The sequence below is a fragment of the Alosa sapidissima genome, chromosome 9, assembly GCF_018492685.1.
Source record: "Alosa sapidissima isolate fAloSap1 chromosome 9, fAloSap1.pri, whole genome shotgun sequence".
In the NCBI taxonomy this organism is placed as follows: domain Eukaryota; kingdom Metazoa; phylum Chordata; class Actinopteri; order Clupeiformes; family Clupeidae; genus Alosa; species Alosa sapidissima.
Genome location: NC_055965.1, coordinates 16,639,380 through 16,659,777, shown reverse-complemented (window position 1 = coordinate 16,659,777; position 20,398 = coordinate 16,639,380). Strand labels below are relative to the sequence as shown.

The 20,398-nt window shown below is 44.5% G+C and overlaps 1 protein-coding gene across 1 annotated transcript; it reads left to right on the top strand.

Annotated features, from left to right (window-relative positions):
* Positions 1–44: 44 nt before the first annotated feature.
* xpo1a (exportin 1 (CRM1 homolog, yeast) a) lies at positions 45–18,403 on the top strand. Its single transcript, XM_042103586.1, has 25 exons — positions 45–761; positions 1,548–1,677; positions 1,850–1,951; positions 2,084–2,156; positions 2,329–2,390; positions 2,505–2,549; positions 4,069–4,250; positions 4,551–4,599; positions 5,635–5,754; positions 6,833–6,961; positions 7,682–7,840; positions 8,979–9,176; positions 9,888–10,026; positions 10,943–11,124; positions 11,575–11,731; positions 11,931–12,094; positions 12,585–12,719; positions 13,262–13,445; positions 13,940–14,046; positions 14,362–14,556; positions 14,735–14,903; positions 15,662–15,796; positions 16,456–16,615; positions 16,858–16,954; positions 17,663–18,403. Exons 2-25 carry the CDS (start codon positions 1,552–1,554, stop codon positions 17,807–17,809), a joined length of 3,216 nt encoding a protein of 1,071 aa, XP_041959520.1. The 5' UTR covers positions 45–761; positions 1,548–1,551; the 3' UTR covers positions 17,810–18,403.
* The last annotated feature ends 1,995 nt before the right edge of the window (positions 18,404–20,398 follow it).

Here is a 20,398-nt window from a genome sequence, read left to right as displayed (position 1 = left end):
GTGTGTCCACAGTCCAAATTTTACGCGGCGCTATGGGCTGAAAACTAAACCGAGATGGAATATCCCAGTCTGAACCGGTTTCAACCGGTCTTGGGTTGATGCATGAGATGGGAGAAAGAAGAGCTGGGTTTTCACTTTCAAAGAGCTCTACTTTAAAAGAATATTTTTGCATAGTTAAAGTAATAAACTAACGACTGATTTGTTTTGTGTATATGGGCAGGAATCGCGTCTTCAGTTATGGTACCGTAAATATAGTTAGCCTGCTAGCTTGAGGACTCAGAAGTCATTGGTGGCCATACATAGCAAGCTAAGTTGCTAACAGGGGACCTAGCCGTAGCTAGCTAATTCGTAGCTACATCGAATTCATTGTACGCGTCAGTAAGCACTTACTTGGATAACGATAGACACTTCTACGTAGATGGGGATTGACCACATGCACAATAATTGCAAGTAAATACTCTTCTGGTCTAAGATAATAGTGTAATGTAGTTCGCTAGTTTATTAGCCAGCTGCTAAGCAACTGTAAGACCTATCACGTTGCTAATGAGCAAGAACACCAGCTAGCGTCAGGATACTGCTATTGCTATCATGAGATAACTTACTGTCGTTAGCGTGAACGTCAGCTACCTTTTGAAGAATTTGCGGGAACATTGATAACTTTTTTTGATAAAGAAAGACTTTTGAAAGTAGGGAACCAAATAGCCAGTGAGTTGCCCTGAAACTGCTATTCTTTCATCGACACGAGGAGTATTTTAAATCAGGTAAGTTGGGTAAGGGGCAAGTTAGCCAACTTTGTCAGCTAAAAAGCCTAACGTTAGCTATGGTGTTTTTGTTTAAGAAATCAAATTAAAATACACATATTCCAGAAATTAACATGCTATTATTATTTTTACCACTAACAATACATTTATTACACTTTTTTTGTTTTCGAAACTAAAAGCTTTTGAATGAACCAGCGCTGCCATGCGTAAAGCAATGCATGGCAGTGCGATGCTTGTCCGTCATTGGATTCCGTAGCTAGCAAACCATTCCACTGGCAAAGCTCAGTGCGTTAATGTTGCTAGCCTTTGCTAGCTTAATTTACAACGACAAATGCGTTTCGAAATTATTGAGCCTCAAATCAACGAAGATGCTAAGAAAGTGTTGATCAACTAACGTTAACCACCTGAAGTATTTTAACATTTAGACTACAGATTCCGCAATCTTCACTAAGATTAATATGTCCACCACATACATTAGACATGTTGCACATTATCGCTACTTGTATCGTAAGCTATGACGTTATGGATTTTTTTTTTTTTGATAATGTTACGTTCACTTAACTACTATCACGTCGTTGTTCATTTGGCCAATACATAGTTTAATAAAATCTTAATAAAGACGGGGAAGGTCAGCATGCGTTCATTGAAGTGAAACTACGAGCCAGTTTGTGATATGAAATATATGAAATCATGTTATTATAAATCGAGTGGCTCGTAAATTTTAATCAAACCAATAATTTATGTGTTTATGTCAACACTGACCTATTGTTTTGAACATTCTCGCAGCTCTATGCCAGCAGAGATGACAATGTTAGCGGACCATACAGCACGTCAGCTGCTGGACTTCAGTCAGAAGCTAGACATCAACTTACTTGACAATGTGGTCAATTCGATGTACTACGACGTGGGATCACAGGTGAGAATATTTAGAAGCCAATACTCAACCTTAAGGCACAGTGTAGCATTCGTGTATTTGTCAAAATCACATGATGGGCAGAAGAGTGTCATTCAACACTGACATGAGATCTTTCGCGTGAGAACTGTGTGTGTGACCCACACTGACCAGTACTTTTCCATGTGTCCCATAGCAACGAATGGCACAGGAAGTCTTAACTAATTTGAAAGATCATCCTGATGCATGGACAAGAGTGGACACCATTCTTGAGTTCTCGCAGAACATGAAGACAAAGGTATGCCCAGTTTCAGAGCTTCCCATTTAATTTTGAATGTTTAATACTAAATGAGGTCAAGTAGTATTTACGCAATTCTCCACCAAATGATTCTGAAAGTTTTTCCATATTGCTGAACTTTCCTTCTTGTAGTACTATGCACTTCAGATTCTGGAGACAGTGATCAAAACTCGTTGGAAAATCCTACCCAGAAACCAGTGCGACGGTGAGCATTAAGCTGTTTCACAGAGTGCATCATGTGCATTACATAAAGCATGCATTAAAAGCATTTAAAAGGGATTTAGGACCCCCCCCCCCCCCACACACACACACACACACACAATAAAATCTTAGCTGGCCACAGTGCAATCAATTATTTTAATTCCTTATTTTTGTAGGTATTAAGAAGTATGTGGTGGGGCTCATCATCAAGACCTCGTCTGACCCGACAAGCGTAGAGGTAAGGAATGTCTCACCAAACAGGCAATAAACAGTGCAGTTTATATGCAGATCTAGCAGGGCATGTTTCCTGGACTATTTATTTACATGTTTACTTGTTATTGTGTGTTTGCAGAAAGAGGGAGTGTACATCGCCAAGTTGAACATGATCCTTGTCCAGGTAAATCCACTACCCCTGATCGTGTGTCAGCTGGCCTCTCTACTCTTCTGTGTGACCCTCCTTCCTCTTATTGAAAACAGTCAAGCATAGAACATATTTAGACTGATAAGTATATATACTCTTTTGAACCCGTGAGGGGAAATTAGCCAGGATAGCCAATCACAAAGTGTCGTTATGGAATAGTACTGTTTTCGGGGGCTGGCTGATAAGCCTCTAGCCGCGTAGCAGACCTGTTGGTCTAGGGCAGAAGAGGTTGTTTGTTCATAGAGAATTCAGATAGCGTTATTGTTGTCCAAAAGGTAGACTGCTGTCAGCACATGGCTCATCTGTCATGCCACACTGATGAGGGAAACGTCTAAATATGGAAACTGAGTTCACTGACCATCAGCATTGCTTCATCCACCCCCAGGGGAATTGGGTGGGGTGGGGTGGGGGCAGTAACCCAGAGTACCGGCTATGGAGGATTAACTAGGTTATAGGAAGACTATAGTTGGTATGAAGTTGGATGGCTGCCCCGACACACCACAGTGTTTTCCACTAAGATGACAGGTATGAGAGTTGACCAATCAGCAGCCGCATTGCCTGGCTGGACCTGTTGGAATGCAAATGTTTCACTCAACCCTTAGTTTGGAGTAATTCAAGGTGTGTGTGTGTGTGTGTGTGTGTATGGGTTGAGATAGATAGATAGATAGATAGATAGATAGATAGATAGATATAAATATAATATATGCATAGTACTGTGTGTAAGCCGAGCAAGGTTAAACAGTCTGAGAGGGAAATAGCATAGATTCCCTGAATTGGTTAGGCCTGACTGTTGTTTGTATGCAATGCTTGGCACAAAGTAAATAGGTCATGGAAGTAAATGTTGTGCAATACCTCTGCCAAAGCATGCAAGTAATTATAAGATTACACATATAGTATGTATTGGTGAAGTTCAATAATAAGGGCACTATTTGTGCAAAGTACAAGGTGCCACTTACTGTTGACTGGGGTTGACTATATGAAGTGGTCAGATGTTTGTATATGGTATGTGTTTATGTATGCTAAAATGGATTGGGGGGGGTATTTCCAAGTACATGGTTTAGAGACCAAGTTCACTTAGATGAAGTAGCAGACCTCCCTGAAAAGAGCCCTGTGGCTTTGTTTTCGCTATGGGAATGAGGCCGTGAGACTCTTGTGTTGTCCATTAGCTCTGAGTTAACTCACCAAGGTTAATCACAAAACCCTTACTTGGGGTACCCCTCAGGGAGAACATACCCTGTTTCCAAAATACCCTCTCTTTCACTGCGTAGGGCACTTTATCATGAATAATGAAAATATAGTTATTTACTGCATACTGCTCTATGTAGTCAATGACAGGATGTGCTGAACATGGGGAGAGTTTGTGTGAATGCTTGGATTCCCCCGAAGCAAACTGCTCTAACTTAGCCTCTCTGTCTGCCTGTCTGTCTCTCTGTCTCTCTCTGTCTGTCTCTGTCTGCCTCTCTGTCTCTCCGTCTGCCTGTCTGTCTGCCTGTAGATCCTGAAGCAGGAGTGGCCCAAGCACTGGCCAACGTTCATCAGTGACATCGTCGGGGCGAGCCGGACCAGCGAGAGCCTCTGTCAGAACAACATGATCATCCTTAAGCTGCTCAGCGAGGAGGTGTTCGACTTCTCCAGCGGACAGATGACCCAGGTCAAGGCCAAACACCTGAAGGACAGGTAACGTGACCTCGATCATGAGTTTAAGGATAAAGGTTAATGTTAAAACTAATCCATGTGTTTTGATTCATTACTTGACATGTAGTACTTGCTACTTAGGTCAACTGTTTATGACTTTGAATTGAAAAATTGGGTAAAGGATTCAATTTATGTTTAGTTTTTGATTCAAGTCGAAAGAGAAGTATTAGTGGCAAACAGACACAGTCTATTTAAGTTTCAGTCCCAACCTTAGAGTAGAACCACCGTCTCACAAACACGTTGTCAAAATCTTTTAAATTTTTTTTTTTTATCTCTTTACAGCATGTGCAACGAATTCTCCCAAATATTCCAGCTTTGCCAGTTTGTCATGGTGAGTCAGCTGCTTCGTCCTCCTTTGTGTTGTTGAGTGTTGACTTTGTGTTGTTGTTGAAAGGTGCTGCCCTTGATTTGTAATCCACATTCAGTCAATTTCTCCTTTCTGTGTGTTGACTCAAAAACAAACAAACAAACAAAGCCACAGTGTTTGTACACAATGTGACTCTCACCAAATGGGAAAGAAAGGAAGTGGCCTGGTGCTGAGTAATACCAAAGTTCTTTTGGGCAAGTCCCTCCACTTGGTGGCCATATTGCAACACTTTTTGGGCACTTATCAGGCATCTATTTCGGCAGAAATACGCGTGCGCAAGGCTTCACGACACCAATCTTGCTCCAGTGGCAAGATCACTACACACGATTGGCACGATGTCTTCGCAACACACCAAATTATTGGCTCAATGTATTCACAACACAGCACATAATTGGCTCAATGTATTCACATGTCGACGTTTTGCCGCGGAAGGGGTGCGATATGCGTAGACAACTGCCGTTACAAACTAGCCCCATGCATTTCTATGGAGACTTTTTAAGTGCTCTGTCTCCTCATTAGAAAGTCTCTGGTAATACCCTTTTCCAGCTTATCAACAATGTAGCCTCCAGTGCAGGAAGGGAATGGTTGCCCAGGGCCTGCGGATGCAAATGAGCTACTCAGCCATATCACTGTGGCCCAACGGTTGTGTTGTGCTTGAGCTTTTGGTGCACCCACTACACTACCATCCTTATGTCTGTAGGATCAACCATTCCACTAAACTGCTGTGTTTAATAATCAGGCTACTTTTCTGTTTAGCTGCTGGGTTGGACTACTCCTCTTCCTCCTCCTCCTCCTCCTACTACTGCTACACTACTAAATTAACCTCTTCCAGCAGATCAGCACCATCCTCCCAGAAGCAATGAAGGGAGAGAGGTGTATTTGATCAGCTGTTTCCCCCCTCAAATTCACCACTGTGATTTTACACTGTGACACATAACATATTGCATCAGGAAATGATGATGACTAATCAAGTATCTTCTGCCCCTCCCCACCCCACAGGAGAATTCCCAGAATGCACCACTAGTCCATGCCACCCTGGAGACGCTGCTGCGCTTCCTCAACTGGATTCCACTGGGCTACATATTCGAGACCAAACTCATTAGCACACTGGTGTACAAGGTGCGTGTTTCCTGTCAAAGTCCCCTCTCAGATATGAGCATTGACTAGATATGTAGATAGATACGATGGATTATGACCTCAAGTGACCACATTGTCATATAGCTGTGTTCTATATCCATGGAGATGCACCCTCATTTGAAAATATGCTTGTTGCATTGGTTTGAAATTATACCATAGACCCTTAAAGGAGAATTCCGGTGTGATATTGACCTAAAGTGTATTGAAACATGATACCGAGTGTGAACGTATGTCTCATAGCCCATCTCGGCTTGTCCCCTGCACTCCAAAATCTGGCGCTAGTTAGCCGATGCTACCAACAGTTGCTGCTACTGGAAGAAACTGGAATCCATGCATTTCCACTGAATTATTTTTGGAATCTGATCCCTTATCATACCTGTTTATTCTTACTCGTTGCTCGACTTATCGTGACTAAATTCAAGATGGCTGCAAACGCTAAACTTCGTGAAGATACTGTCTGTATAAATCGTCTTGTAAGTAAACTACCAGTGCTTTTTCAAAGTTCTCAATGCCTCGTTTTAAATGTCAGGGCCCTCGGAAGTCTACCAATGAAGTGTGGAGATACATTGAGCCTCGTAAATGGGTGTAAAACAGTGATTTATTTGCATGGCTAGCCCGATGCCGAAGCACCACTATTGAAAAAGCTGTTGGTAGCATCGGCTAACTAGCGCCAGATTTGGGAGTGCAGGGGACAAGCCGAGATGGGCTATGAGACATACATTCACACTCGGTATCATGTTTCAATACACTTTAGGTCACTATCACACCGGAATTCTCCTTTAAGTCTTCTTCCAGTGATCAGCTTATTTTTTTTAACGGTCACCCACTCAACCTCTCACAAAGGCGTGCTTGCATTGGTTTTGCTTGCAAGCACGTAAGAAAAAGAGGAATATAAAAGTTAACTCGGGCCATTTCAACGCTGGTTTGCTACATGCTGCATTTCTGGCACGTGCCTCGGGTTCCTACAGCTTTTCTGCTAAGTGTTTCTTGAACTGTTGTTGCCACGAGAGCGTGATCAACACGGCTGAAAATTGGGGTGTGTTCCTCTTCGCTTTTGTAGTTTTTGAATGTGCCGATGTTCCGCAACGTGACGTTGAAGTGCTTGACGGAGATTGCTGGCGTCAGTGTGAACCAGTACGAGGAGCAGTTTGTCAACCTCTTCAGTCTGACCATGATGCAGCTCAAACAGGTAACCAAGAGCTCGGCCTCAGTACACACACAATACAATGCATGCACATAGACACAGAACCAATGTGCAATGTTGCCCTCTAGTGGTTTGTCTTGGACCTAACCTGGCCTCTTAACTGAATTTGTAAGTAAAAGTATATACACTCTTTTGATCCCGTGAGGGAAATTTGGTCTCTGTATTTATCCCAATCCGTGAATTAGTGAAACACAGTCAGCACACCGTGTACACACAGTGAGGTGAAGCACACACTAATCCCGGCGTAGTGAGCTGCCTGCATCAACAGCGGCGCTCAGGGAGCAGTGAGGGGTTAGGTGCCTTGCTCAAGGGCACTTCATCCGTGCCTACTGGTCGGGGTTCGAACCGGCAATCCTCCGGTTACAGGTCCGAAGTGCTAACCAGTAGGCCACGGCTGCCTAAATTGCATTGCAAGGGGTTCGTATTTGGGTGGTATGGGTGGAAAAAACAAAACAAATAGAAAGGTTTTTGCTCATTATTGATGTTTCTTAGTATAATATAATTCATGTCTTTAGATGTGTCCTTGAATTTCCCTTTGGGGATCAATAAAGTATCTATCTATCTATCTCTATCTGTGATCTTGTGGTGTGTGAGACCCGTGTGCTAGTCGTTGTTCTAAACTTGACTTTTGAGTTGAAATCTCAAGAACATTATGCCCTCCCCGAATTCAGGTTCTCTTATTCTGTCTTCTCTATCTGTTGACAGATGCTTCCACTGAACACCAACATCCGTGTGGCGTATGCAAACGGCAAAGACGACGAGCAGAACTTCATCCAGAACCTGAGCCTGTTCCTCTGCACCTTCCTCAAAGAACACGGCCAGCTCATCGAGAAGCGGCCCAACCTGAGGGAGACACTCATGGAGGTGCGTACGGCATGGGGAACGAACACACACCCTTAAAACACACACACACCTACACCCACACACCCACCCACCCTTAAAACACACACACACCCTTAAAACACACACACACACACACACACACACACCCTTAAAACATTTAAAAACAGTGTTTTCTACAGAATTGATTTCTAGTTGTGGTGGTAGGTGACGGGGGGTGTTCAGAGTTTTTAACATGCATGCAGGTTTGTTGAGGGACAGAGACACAAGGAGAGGCTGCGCATAGGTGCACATAGCACTGCAATGAAAGGATTTCATCCAATTTAAGTAGTGCAACATAGAAAATCATTGTGTGGTGGTAAATGTAGATATTGTCGTGGGCCGCCACAAATAAGTCAATGTATGGGAAACACTGACAAAACACACACACCCTTAAAAAAAAAAACACACACACACACTGTATGATATCTAGACATTCCCATTGGTTTTGCGTAACATCTCTAGTGGTGAAACACAGGTATGCACAATATATGTATAGACACATTCAGCCATTTATCCAGGCCTTGAAATTACATGTAATGGGCTCCATATAGTCCACCAAATATAATTAAACTCCTATTTATATAACAAATAAAACAAGTTAACATTATTAAGAGTAAAGGGGCTTCACATTGCACACGGTATGCACTGCACTCGCCGCTAGGTTGCTCTTGGTTGAAGTAACGTCCCAAAGACTTTTGTTGTGCTTGCCGCTGGGCTCAGCGCAAAATACCAACGACTTACTGCGCACCGCGGTCAAAATTCAACCTGATTGGACTTTTACCGCGGTACACACAAGAGCGGCAAAGCGGCAAAATGTGCGGCAGACCAGTTTTTGCGCGCTTAAGCCATTGACAATAATGCATTTCATAGCGCATACTGGGTGTAATGTGATAGCGTCTTTCTTAAACTGTAAAGGGCCTAAGTTCTCTCTGCTGGAATTGAGGTATGGGCCAGATTGTGTTCTAGGTCAGTGGAGTGCTGTAAACCGTTATGGCTGAACTGCACTCAAGGTCATTCAATGTGCTTTACATAAGCAAAAGCAAACGGTAATAGCAAATAATGGCCTAGAAGGGCAATAGAACAGCGTGTGACGTGTGACTTCCTGCGCTGGGCTCCACAGGCGCTGCACTACATGCTGCTGGTGTCGGAGGTGGAGGAGACGGAGATCTTCAAGATCTGCCTGGAGTACTGGAACCACCTGGCGGCCGAGCTGTACCGCGAGAGCCCCTTCTCCACGTCCACCTCGCCGCTGCTCTCCGGCAGCCACAGCTTCGACGTGCCGCCCCGGAGGCACCTCTACCTGCCCGTGCTCTCCAAGGTGAGCGAGAGTGAGACCGGGGGGTGGGGGGGAGGAGGGCTGTGCTCATTGCTCTTGTTTGTCTGTGTGGATGCGTCTATGTCTATGTCTCCCTCTCTCTCTCTGCCTCTATCTATCTTTATCTATCTATCTATCCATCTATCTATCTATCTATCTATCTATTTATCTTTCTTTTCTCTCTCTTTCTCTTTCTTTCTTTCTTTCTTTCTTTCTTTCTTCTCTCTCTCTCTCAGTCTGTACCAGTATCTTCATCATGATGCCTGTGTTGTTGCTGTTTTGCGTGGGACAGACCATTGCTATCTCTTTGACCCTGAAGTTGTGTGCACTAATAACAATACTCCCACTCCATCTGTGAATAATTCTCCAAGAACTCCATGCCCCTCTTCACTGTCTTACGACTCAGATCTTCTTGACCTTCGTTCTGTCGGCTGAAGCCTAGCTCACGGTCCCTTTTCGTACGAAAAGACACGTCTGGTTCACATGCTGATCCGTTCCGTCTGTATCTGTAAGCTAGAAGCGAACGGATGAAAGGCCGGACAGAAGTATGGTCAGAAGACTCGGCACGGCCGTATCCACGTTTATTTTTTAGTGCTGAGCATGAACGAGCTTGTTATGCCTTCTGCGGACTTATTAGTGAGCTGCATGGCTGTGTCTTGTGTCCGGTTCTTTTTTGGCGCCGAGCGTAAATGATCTCTGTTGTCCCGTCCGCAGGTGCGTCTGTTGATGGTGAGCCGCATGGCCAAGCCCGAGGAGGTGCTGGTGGTGGAGAACGACCAGGGCGAGGTGGTGCGCGAGTTCATGAAGGACACCGACTCGATCAACCTCTACAAGAACATGAGAGAGACGCTAGGTAGGCTAGGCAATCCTGAATAAGGCCACTAAACGTTACACAGTGAGCTATGAACTCTGTGACCTGTGTCATTTTCATGCAATGATTTATGGTTACTCTTTTTATGCTCACACACCCACTCAACCTCTCACAAAGGCGTGCTTGCATTGGTTTTGCTTGCAAGCACGTAAGAAACAGAGGAATATAAAAGTTAACTCGGGCCATTTCAACGCTGGTTTGCTACATGCTGCATTTCTGGCACGTGCCTCGGGTTCCTACAGCTTTTCTGCTAAGTGTTTCTTGAACTGTTGCCATTTCAACGCTGGTTTGCTGGTTTGTTGCATTATGGCACGTGCCTCGGGTTCCTACAGCTTTACTCTCAAGTTTGTCTTGTAATATGTAATGTTTATTGATTTTTCAACATAGGGAAGTGTACACAGCATTGGTCAATAATGGTCAAATGTTCCCTTAACCCCCCCCCAATCCCTTACCAATACATGGATCAGCATTAGTCAGCGGAGTGCAAATACATGTTTGAAGCAATCATACAAAATAAACACACATACACATACACATACACACACACACACACACACACACACACACACACACACATACATTATAAAAAAGGATTGAAAGAAAAGAAAAAGAAAGAATCAAGTTTGTCTTGGAACAGTGAAATTGGAACTGTCTTCATGTCAGTTATGGCAGTTTGGATGGACTTGGAGCAACCAATAAAAACACATGCATCACAGTGACCGTGCCATTTCAGTTAAACCCAGAAGAGGATGTTAACTCCAGCTGTCAGCATGTTCTGGCTGATTTGGTGATTTAGCATATTTGGCTGCTAACCAGAAAAATGTAGCGGCTTTACATCTTTTAGGTTATCTTTTGGTCACGAGCTGCTATAACACTTCCTCTTCTATCTCTCCCGCAGTCTACCTGACTCACTTGGACTACGCCGACACGGAACGCATCATGACGGAGAAGCTGCACAACCAGGTGAACGGGACCGAGTGGTCGTGGCGGAACCTGAACACGCTGTGCTGGGCCATCGGCTCCATCAGCGGGGCCATGCACGAGGAGGACGAGAAGAGGTTCCTCGTCACGGTCATCAAGGTCCGCTTCCGCTCTGCTGACCTGCTCAGCCTCTGACACACACACACACACACACAGTCTGTGTCTTAAGACATTGTCAAAAATGCACTCTTGTTATGCTGACTCGTTTTTGGACGCGCTGTCTGAGCTTTTCCGTCTGAACCCTCTCACAAAGGCGTGCTTGCATTGGTTCTGCTTGCAAGCACGTAAGAAACAGAGGAACATGAAAGGGCACAGAGACATCAGTAATGCTGCTTTGCTGCTCGCATCTCAGCAGCGCATCTGCTCCTACACCTCAGATTAGACTGTTGCCCTCGACCTAATTGAAGCAAGTTGAAACCGGTCTGGGCCCACCTACCACCTAGAATAGCTACATTCAAAGTAAAGTTAGTTTATGTAGTTTTGGAAATCAATGTTGTGTGTGTGTGTGTGTGTGTGTGTGTTCGTGTTCTCGGCTGTCCTGTGCCGCAGGATCTCCTGGGGCTGTGTGAGCAGAAACGAGGGAAGGACAACAAAGCCATCATCGCCTCCAACATCATGTACATCGTTGGACAGTATCCACGATTCCTACGCGCCCACTGGAAGTTCCTCAAGACTGTGGTCAACAAGCTCTTTGAGTTCATGCACGGTGAGTTCAGGTCACCCCCATTTATAAATGATGTAATTGGAATCATAAGAGGTGTGTGTGTGTGTGTGTGTGTGTGTGTGTGTGTGTGTGTGTGTAAGAGTGGTATTTACATTGAGTAAATATTCAATCTTGCTCCAGGGCAGAAGTTTAGCGATGTGTCCCTATTTCTTGTTAACTCCGATATGTCTGACCGATGCAGAGACCCACGACGGCGTGCAGGACATGGCCTGCGACACCTTCATCAAGATCGCCCAGAAGTGCCGGCGGCATTTTGTGCAGGTGCAGGTGGGCGAGGTGATGCCCTTCATCGACGAGATCCTCAACAACATCAACACCATCATCTGTGACCTCCAGCCACAGCAGGTCAGCACCCCTCAACCCTGGCAGCTTAGTGAGGCTCCCCCTTCACTGTAACGGGCTTTGGGTGCCTTGATAAAGCACTATATAAATGGTAGAAGTAGGTAGTAGTAGTTGTAGTCGTCGTTGTAGTCCAACCCAGCAGCTAAACAGAGAAGTAGCCTGATTATTCATAAACTATCAGCTAGTTTAGTTGAATGGTTGATCCTACAGACATCTCACTGGTGCAGGGTACCGGTCAGCATTACTTTGTCATTAAGGCTGTTGTAATGGGTTCATGGAGTTGTAGCACAACCATTTACCCAAAGCCTGATCGCTTAATTTATGAAAATGAGAAATCAGAAGTAACGGGGCTTTGGTAAATTATGTGTACTTTTTGACAACAGCTTTTTTTTTTTGACCAGGTCTTTTATATCGATCTCATTTTTTTTCTATTTTCTACAGTTGATGCGTTCTTTTTCCTCATTTAACACTGTTATTTTCTATTCTGGCACAGGTGCACACATTCTACGAGGCGGTGGGCTACATGATCGGGGCGCAGACGGATCAGACCGTGCAGGAGCACCTGATCGAGAAGTACATGCTGCTGCCCAACCAGGTGTGGGACAGCATCATCCAGCAGGCCACCAAGGTGAGTGTGGGAAATGTAGGTATTTTTAGGCACTTTGGGGCAACCCAGGGGTTTTAGGCACTGGTGGTAAATCTCAACAATAGGATGCATGGAAATGCATGGTGTTCTTTGGTCTATGGAATTCTGTTATAGCATATTTCATTCTGTGCAAATGCCATCATTTGTAGAGCTAATTGCATAATATGATCAGTACATGTATGTCTGTAGTGAAGATTAAACCATTATTGTATTGTACCGTTTATACAATTGTACTCTAATTACGAAAACAAAACAAAAAAACGCTATGTTGCCATTTTCTGGCCCCCGTCCTCCGGCAGGAGTATTTTACAGACTTTGCCAACTCGACTGCCTAGCCAATTCCACCAGTTGGACACACACACACACACACACACACACACACACACACACACACACACACACACACACACACACACACACACACACACACACAAAATGAAGGAAAAGTGTAGTGTTGCCTGTACATACATAATGCATTTTCTGACCCTGACCATCCTCCACATCCTCCACTGGTGTCTTGTCAGAACGTGGACATTCTGAAGGACCCGGAGACGGTACGGCAGCTGGGCAGCATCCTGAAGACCAACGTGCGCGCCTGCAAGGCCGTCGGACACCCCTTCGTGGTCCAGCTGGGGCGCATCTACCTGGACATGCTCAACGTCTACAAGTGCCTGAGCGAGAACATCTCCTCTGCCATACAGACCAATGGTGTGTGTGTCTCTGTGTGTGTGTGTGTGTGTCTGTGTGTGTCTAAGAGTGATTAGAAAGATAAATTAGTTATGGACTGTATGTCATTTTGATAATGTAGCCTGCTGAGTATAAACCAAGTAAAAAGTAACTGTTAACTGTGAATGTTAAAAATGCCATGATGAGGCCTTGAGGTGCTTTTTCATTGTTTGACATTCGCGTGCCTTGGTGAACACGTTTACTTTGAACTGCTTAATTTGAAAGCTTTTGTGTATACATTCCATGTCAACAGTAAAAAACTACCGCCACAGAATGTTTGTTAAAAAACGCTCATGCCACGGCAAACTCAAGACAAACAGAACACTGTTTGCTAGGCTTTTAGAACGTTTGCCAAAAGTTTGCAAATTTGAAAGCACCTTAAATGTCCTCTTTTATCAACTTGTTTATGGGTTTTGTACCTTTCTGAGTTCCTTGTGTTTGTGGGTTGTGTCATTTCCTCTGTGCTGTGACCTCAGGTGAGATGGTAACGAAGCAGCCGCTGATCCGCAGCATGCGCACGGTGAAGAGGGAAACGCTGAAGCTCATCTCCGGCTGGGTCAGCCGCTCCAACGACCCCCAGATGGTCAGTCAGGAAACGCACACATGTACTTTCTGAGACTGTCCTCTTTTTAATGTAACGAGAGATGTTGTCTCACATTAACTAAAGAGGTCTTTTTAACTGAGCTGTTGAACAGAGAAATAACATAAAAAAGCAACATGACGAACAGCATATAAGTGTCAATTATAGACATTACTCTTGCACATATATACAGAAACTTACTTTTGAAGATGAGCGAGTACACTTGGCTAGCATTTCTGACATTAATAGCCTGTCTGAAGTTCTTTCATGTTCTCCATGTGTCTCAACCTTTGTTCCCGTTCTGTTGTGCTCTCACAGGTTGGAGAGAACTTTGTCCCACCCCTGCTGGAGGCCGTCCTGATTGACTACCAGCGGAATGTTCCGGCAGCCAGAGAACCGGAGGTTCTGAGCACCATGGCAACCATTGTCAACAAGCTGGGAGGGCACATCACCGGAGAGATCCCCAAGATATTTGATGCCGTGTTTGAATGTACCCTGAACATGATTAATAAGGTGAGGTTCGGGCTGTTCCAGCACTTGCCTTTAAGCTCACTCAGTTCATGCATCTTTTTGTCCGTCAAAAGTATCTGTAGCTGTTTCAGCCAAACCTAACCAGCACATCCTCTAATGTAATTTTATGTTTTGTTTGTTTGTTTGTGTGTTTGTGTGTGTTTGCTCATTGTCGCTGCAGGACTTTGAGGAGTACCCCGAGCACAGGACGCACTTCTTCTACCTGCTGCAGGCTGTCAACTCCCAGTGCTTCCCTGCGTTCCTGTCCATCCCTCCGGCTCAGTTCAAGCTGGTGCTGGACTCCATCATCTGGGCCTTCAAGCACACCATGCGCAACGTGGCTGACACCGGTCAGTAACACCTGTCCTGCTAACAGCAGGAATGTTTGAAATGCAGCAATTCTGAATTAGCTCGAAGGGGAAAAAACAATTGATTGCTTAAAGGGACACCAGGCAACGTTTTCGTGTTAATTAATCATCTTCGTAAGTCGGTATATGGTTAAATGACTCATTACGGGGCGAATGAAGGCTCTCTCGCCCGCCCCTACTGCCTGTAGGAAGAATATCCCACTTGCAAGTTCAGTGTATCCTACCCGCCGACCGAAGCAGGATCAGTTTACAGCACAGAGGCAGGCTAACGAAACGCTAGAGATTGTTGCAAATGTGTGTATAATGGCAGAGCCGGCGAAGAAGCAGCGAAAACCCTTGACGGAAGATGCAAAGAAAAGGAAAAGAGCTTCAGACCGAGCGAGGGGGAGTTTCGTAGAGAAAAAGCATCAAGCTTGCATGGTGTCCCTTTAAAAAAATTTGGGAGCTTTATGCTTTTCAAATTTTATTTTTTTTATTTTTTGCCTACAATTCCTTACTGTGGCTAATGATTCATTCTAATGTTTCCTAAACTTCCTTAGCCTTATACGTTTCCTCACTTTCTGAAATTGCGTACACTTTTTTTTCATTAACGAGGAACGTGTCACGGCTTAGGGCCATCGGGCTTCATCTCTCCGCATGTCTTGTTTCTGTCTCTCCGAGACCTCTTTTACGAGTAGAACTAAATCAGTCCCTCTCTTAACAACGCGTCTGTTCTGTCTGTCTGCCCCTCTGACCTGCAGGCCTGCAGATCCTCTACACGCTCCTCCAGAATGTCACTCAGGAGGAGGCGGCTGCCCAGAGCTTCTACCAGACCTACTTCTGCGACATCCTGCAGCACATCCTTTCCGTCGTCACGGATACGTCTCACACGGCTGGTGAGTCACCAGGCGACCGTCTCAGATCTACAGAGATCGGCCTTGAGGTCGAAAGGGTTTGTGGGGGATGAGTAGATGGATAAATGTTTATCGTGTCTGCCTATCCTGAATCTGGTTTTAGAGCAAACTTGGGCTTATACAACAGTGTTGCAGTCAGAGCTTTGGTTGCTCAGTATGACTTCAGTATGATGTCTTACCCTGTGTAGTAAAATGGAGGAAATTTGGTGGACAGATTGACAAGTAGAAAGATCAAGCTTTTAAGTATCCGATTAGACACAAGCTTATACTTTTTTTTTTTTCCAGTTATAGATATGTCATAATTGTATGAGTTTGTAAATTTTACATACCAGTCATATTAACATGATATATATAATACTGGTCCCAGATCAGTTATTTTAGTGTCCTTGATGCTAGGGTTGAGTAGATAGATAATTGTGATCTTGTTTTAGAGCAAACTTGGTCTTCTACAACAGTGTTGCAGTAAGATCTTTGGTTGCTCAGTAGGATTTCTTACCCTGCGTAATGTATTGTTTGTCCATTTTACATATGGGTCCTTAAATCAAATGATGGTAATGTTGTATGTTAATAACACTGGTCCCAGATCAGTTCTTTAGTGTCCTTGATGCATATGCTCAACACCCCTGTGTGCCTCTCTCTAGGCCTGACCATGCATGCCTCCATCCTGGCCTACATGTTTAACCTGGTGGAGGAGGGCAAGATCAGCATTGCTCTCAACACCGTCTCAGCGGTCAACAACCAGGGCTACGTGCAGGAGTATGTGGCGAACTTGCTCAAAACAGCCTTCCCCCATCTGCAGGAGTAAGTTGGACAAGAAACGAAATAGTCAACAAAACCACAACTAGACAAAAGTGTCAATGGTCACCCATATGAAACATCCATGTAGACCTTCATTCCCCAGTAAATTACACAAACGTTATTTAAATCGATATGTTTGACTGCGATGACCGTAGTTCCATAAGTATTAGCGTAATGTCACAGTTGCAGCTGTCATTTAATGGTCGTTTCCTGACTTTCCTTGTTGGTTGTGTGCTTGTCTGCAGTGCCCAGGTGAAGATCTTTGTCACTGGACTCTTCAGCCTCAATCAGGACATTCCTGCGTTCAAAGAGCATTTGAGGGACTTCCTCGTACAGATCAAGGTCAGTGACCCACTGCTGTTCACCAAAATAAGTCATGTAAAGTGTCTCTAAAGTTGTCTCTTAGAAGTTTTTCTTCAAATGAGGTGACTTAAAGGTGCTCTAAACAGTGCCATGCGTTTTTTAGGCTAAAACATTTTGTCACTTACTGCAAGCATCACCTAACCAACCACTAGCTGTCTGTGTCCTGAATACACTGTAAAAAAATGCGATCTCTGTGGACAGCCCAGGCTCCAAAAACGGCAACAAAAACAACCTGGGCATACCTAGCCCATAAAAACATAACAAACTGTTCCAGCAAATCACAGAAGAAATACGCGTTTAGGAGAGTTTCAATTGCACGGGAGCAGCACAGGAGGGAGGGGGAGGAAGTAGCGGGCTAGCTCTCTGTTTTGTTTGAAAGTCAACAGAAGTGACGTTACCCAGCATTTTGTTTTTTATTTATCTGTTTGAAAATAATGCTTGAATACAGTTTGAAAGCCTAAGGGGCAAAATGACCCCTTCAGCAGTTGTAGTTGTCATGGAAGTGTTGGTGCTTTCTAGTGTTAGAAGAAGGGTGGTCTGCACACTTCAATTGCTCCAAGAATATAAACTTTATTACTTTTAAAAACATTGCAACGTTTCGATCACCCTGGATCTTTTGACAGGCATGCTTTCTAGTGTCGAACAGAAAAAGCTTATGTCTCCACTCCTCTGTCGGTCTTGTTCCAGGAGTTTGCCGGCGAGGACACGAGCGACCTGTTCCTGGAGGAGCGGGAGACGTCGCTGAGGCAGGCCCAGGAGGAGAAGCACAAACTGCAAATGTCCGTGCCGGGCATTCTCAACCCCCACGAGCTGCCCGAGGAGATGTGCGACTGAGCATCCTGCCGAGGCTACGCCAAATATTAGAAGAAAACACCGAAGCAACACAGCATGAACGAGAGCGAGAGAGTGAGAGAGTAAAGAGGAAGACAAGACGGCGTGTGAACGAGTCACCTGTACAGATTTTGATTTATTTGTTTAGGGTTTTGTTGTTGTTGTTTGTTTTTTTGTTTTGATTTTTCAGGAAAAAAGGTTGATACACACAAAAAAAAAAAAAAAAAATCAAAAGGAAGAAAACAAAAAAACTGTTTGGGGGTCGTGGAAACTCCCCTTGATCAAAACTGTGTGTGTGTGTGTGTGCGCGTGGTTTGTGTGTCGTGTGTGTGTGTGCGTGCTAAAATGAGATTGATCATAGGAGGAACAGATGGATGAAGTGGTGATGTGGAGTCTCTCCACTGTTTTGTCGTCGACCAAAATCAATGCCAATCTATAAACGAGAGAAGCGTTACATTGCACCATCCTTAACCCCCCCCCCCCTTTCCCGTCCTCCCTTGTCCCTCTGTAGCGTTTCCCCACTGTCCCCGAAATCACATTTTTACACACGACTGCATTTTATACAAATAAATTAGTGTGTTGTCTGTCTGATATCCATCTTGACTTGTGTTGAATTGATATATATTAACATACGGTATATATATATAATTATTACCACACGTATATTTTTTTCCACTCTCTTTGAAGAGATATGCATGAAGTTGAAAAACAAAATTCACTCACTGTTCTTTGCCCCCCCCCCCTCCCCCCCTGTGTGCCCCAACCACCCCCCATCCCAAACAAGAACCTTTGTTTGTTTGTTTGTTTGTTTGTTTGTTTGTTTGTTTGTTTGTTTGTTTGTTTGTTTGTTTGTTTGTTTATATGTAATATACATTTACACAGGTTCTATGTAGGAGTAAGAGAGAGTGCCTGGGAGATGGTTCACAAAATGTGCTTGTTTGAAGTCTTTCTGTTTTGTTAGAATTTCTTTTGTTTTTGTTTTGTTTTCTCTTCTCTGTATCTGAGGGGTGGAACTTGCCGGACCAGTCAATGGGTCTACCCCCACCCCCACCCCCCTCCAATGGCAGAAAAATGTGAATGGTGGAGTATTTCTGAAATGAAAGAGGCTGCTTTTTTATGTTTTTCTTTTCGGATTTGTTTTTTTTTTTTTTTCTTTCTTTTTTTTAATGGGCAGCACAGGGTGAAGGTGACCTTGTGGCTGCTGCTGTTGTGGAAAGGGATATGGTCGAGAAACGGCAGCACCACGCAGAAAGGAGGCAGGAGAGTTAATGTGCATATCGTTCCTGTTTGTAAAGTCTTTAGTACTATGGGAGCATAAAGTTCGTTATTTTTACAAACCTGACGTGTGTTGGTGTGCTTTTTTTTTTTTGCTTTTTTTTTTTTTTTTTTTTTCATCTAAAGCCCCAGATGTAGGAAAGGTGCCGTACACAGATCCGCAAGTAGAAGGAAATACGGAAGGGCTCCATTTTGCCCCTGCGCCCGGGGACACTTGTTTCACTGCCCTTGCCATCCGTCTTTCCTCCACACAGGCCTGCTCTTCAGCCTAAGGCCAGGTCCTAAATCTGCATTCCCCCACTGCTGGAAGAGTGCAGAACCGAGTCCTTTTCGACTGACTCAAGGGTTTCCCCCATGACGTCCTGTACCTTCAGAGCGCTCACTGCCTTCTGTGTTGGCTGCCCACTGCCCCACTAATCTTGAGTCTGACCCCTTGCTTGCTTTACCAGGTCCCCTTTTAAGTCTCTTGGGCTTAATGAGACTCATGAGAATGAATTTAGCCCCTATGAATCCCTCCGCCACTGCAAGACCGGAGGAGCTGTACTTGGCCAGATAAGATGTAGAGGCCCACGTAGCAGAAGCTTGGGGGAAATTCCCAGCCGTCTCCGCAGGTGTCCTCGATGCCCTCTACAGCAGTCACAGGGAACTCGTCGGCTGTGAGGAGCCAAAGAAACCAGGGCAGAAGGTTGTGCTGCCATAGCCAGGTGGAATATAAGATTTGTTGATCTACTTCAACCACTCATCGGTCTACTATCGGCCCCTCAAACACTATTGGGAGGATGGAATGATAATAGACTTGGTATAGTCCTGTGGCTGTGTCCTGGGCACACAGCGCATGATGAACATTTTGTCATCAATGCAGCAATGTGTGGGGGTGTTGTGTGCTTCCCAACAATTGTGAAATTGTGAAATATACTGTACATGTATGGAGGAGCATAGACCCTTTATTTCTCCTTTAGACTCAACCTCATCCTTTATTTCTCCTTTAGACTCAACCTCACCCTTTATTTCTCCTTTAGACTCAACCTCACCCTTTATTTCTCCTTTAGACTCAACCTCACCCTTTATTTCTCTTGCCCTTCTCGAACCCCTGTTCAATAACATCCTTGCCCACATTGTCCAGGGTTTCTAATATATCATCTTGTTTAGACATGCAACATGGTTGTTATTGTGATGTCATCCATGAACCCTCAGAGTGCGGGCTGGGCAATGCCTGACTCTAGCATGGGGCCTTGAGTTACGCCTTCCGCTGTTGTGATAGAGGTTCATGCCCATGATAAACAGGATGGGGGAGATGGTGTGCCCTCTTGGAATACC

What these genes read in the sequence shown, in the direction of transcription:
- xpo1a (XM_042103586.1), top strand. Translation starts at nt 1,552, where the DNA reads ATGCCAGCAGAGATGACAATGTTAGCGGACCATACAGCACGTCAGCTG. An exon ending in GAACATGAGAGAGACGCTAG is followed by an intron (nt 10,027 to 10,942) that starts GTAGGCTAGGCA and finishes TCTCTCCCGCAG; the next exon opens with TCTACCTGACTCACTTGGAC. An exon ending in GTGACCTCCAGCCACAGCAG is followed by an intron (nt 12,095 to 12,584) that starts GTCAGCACCCCT and finishes ATTCTGGCACAG; the next exon opens with GTGCACACATTCTACGAGGC.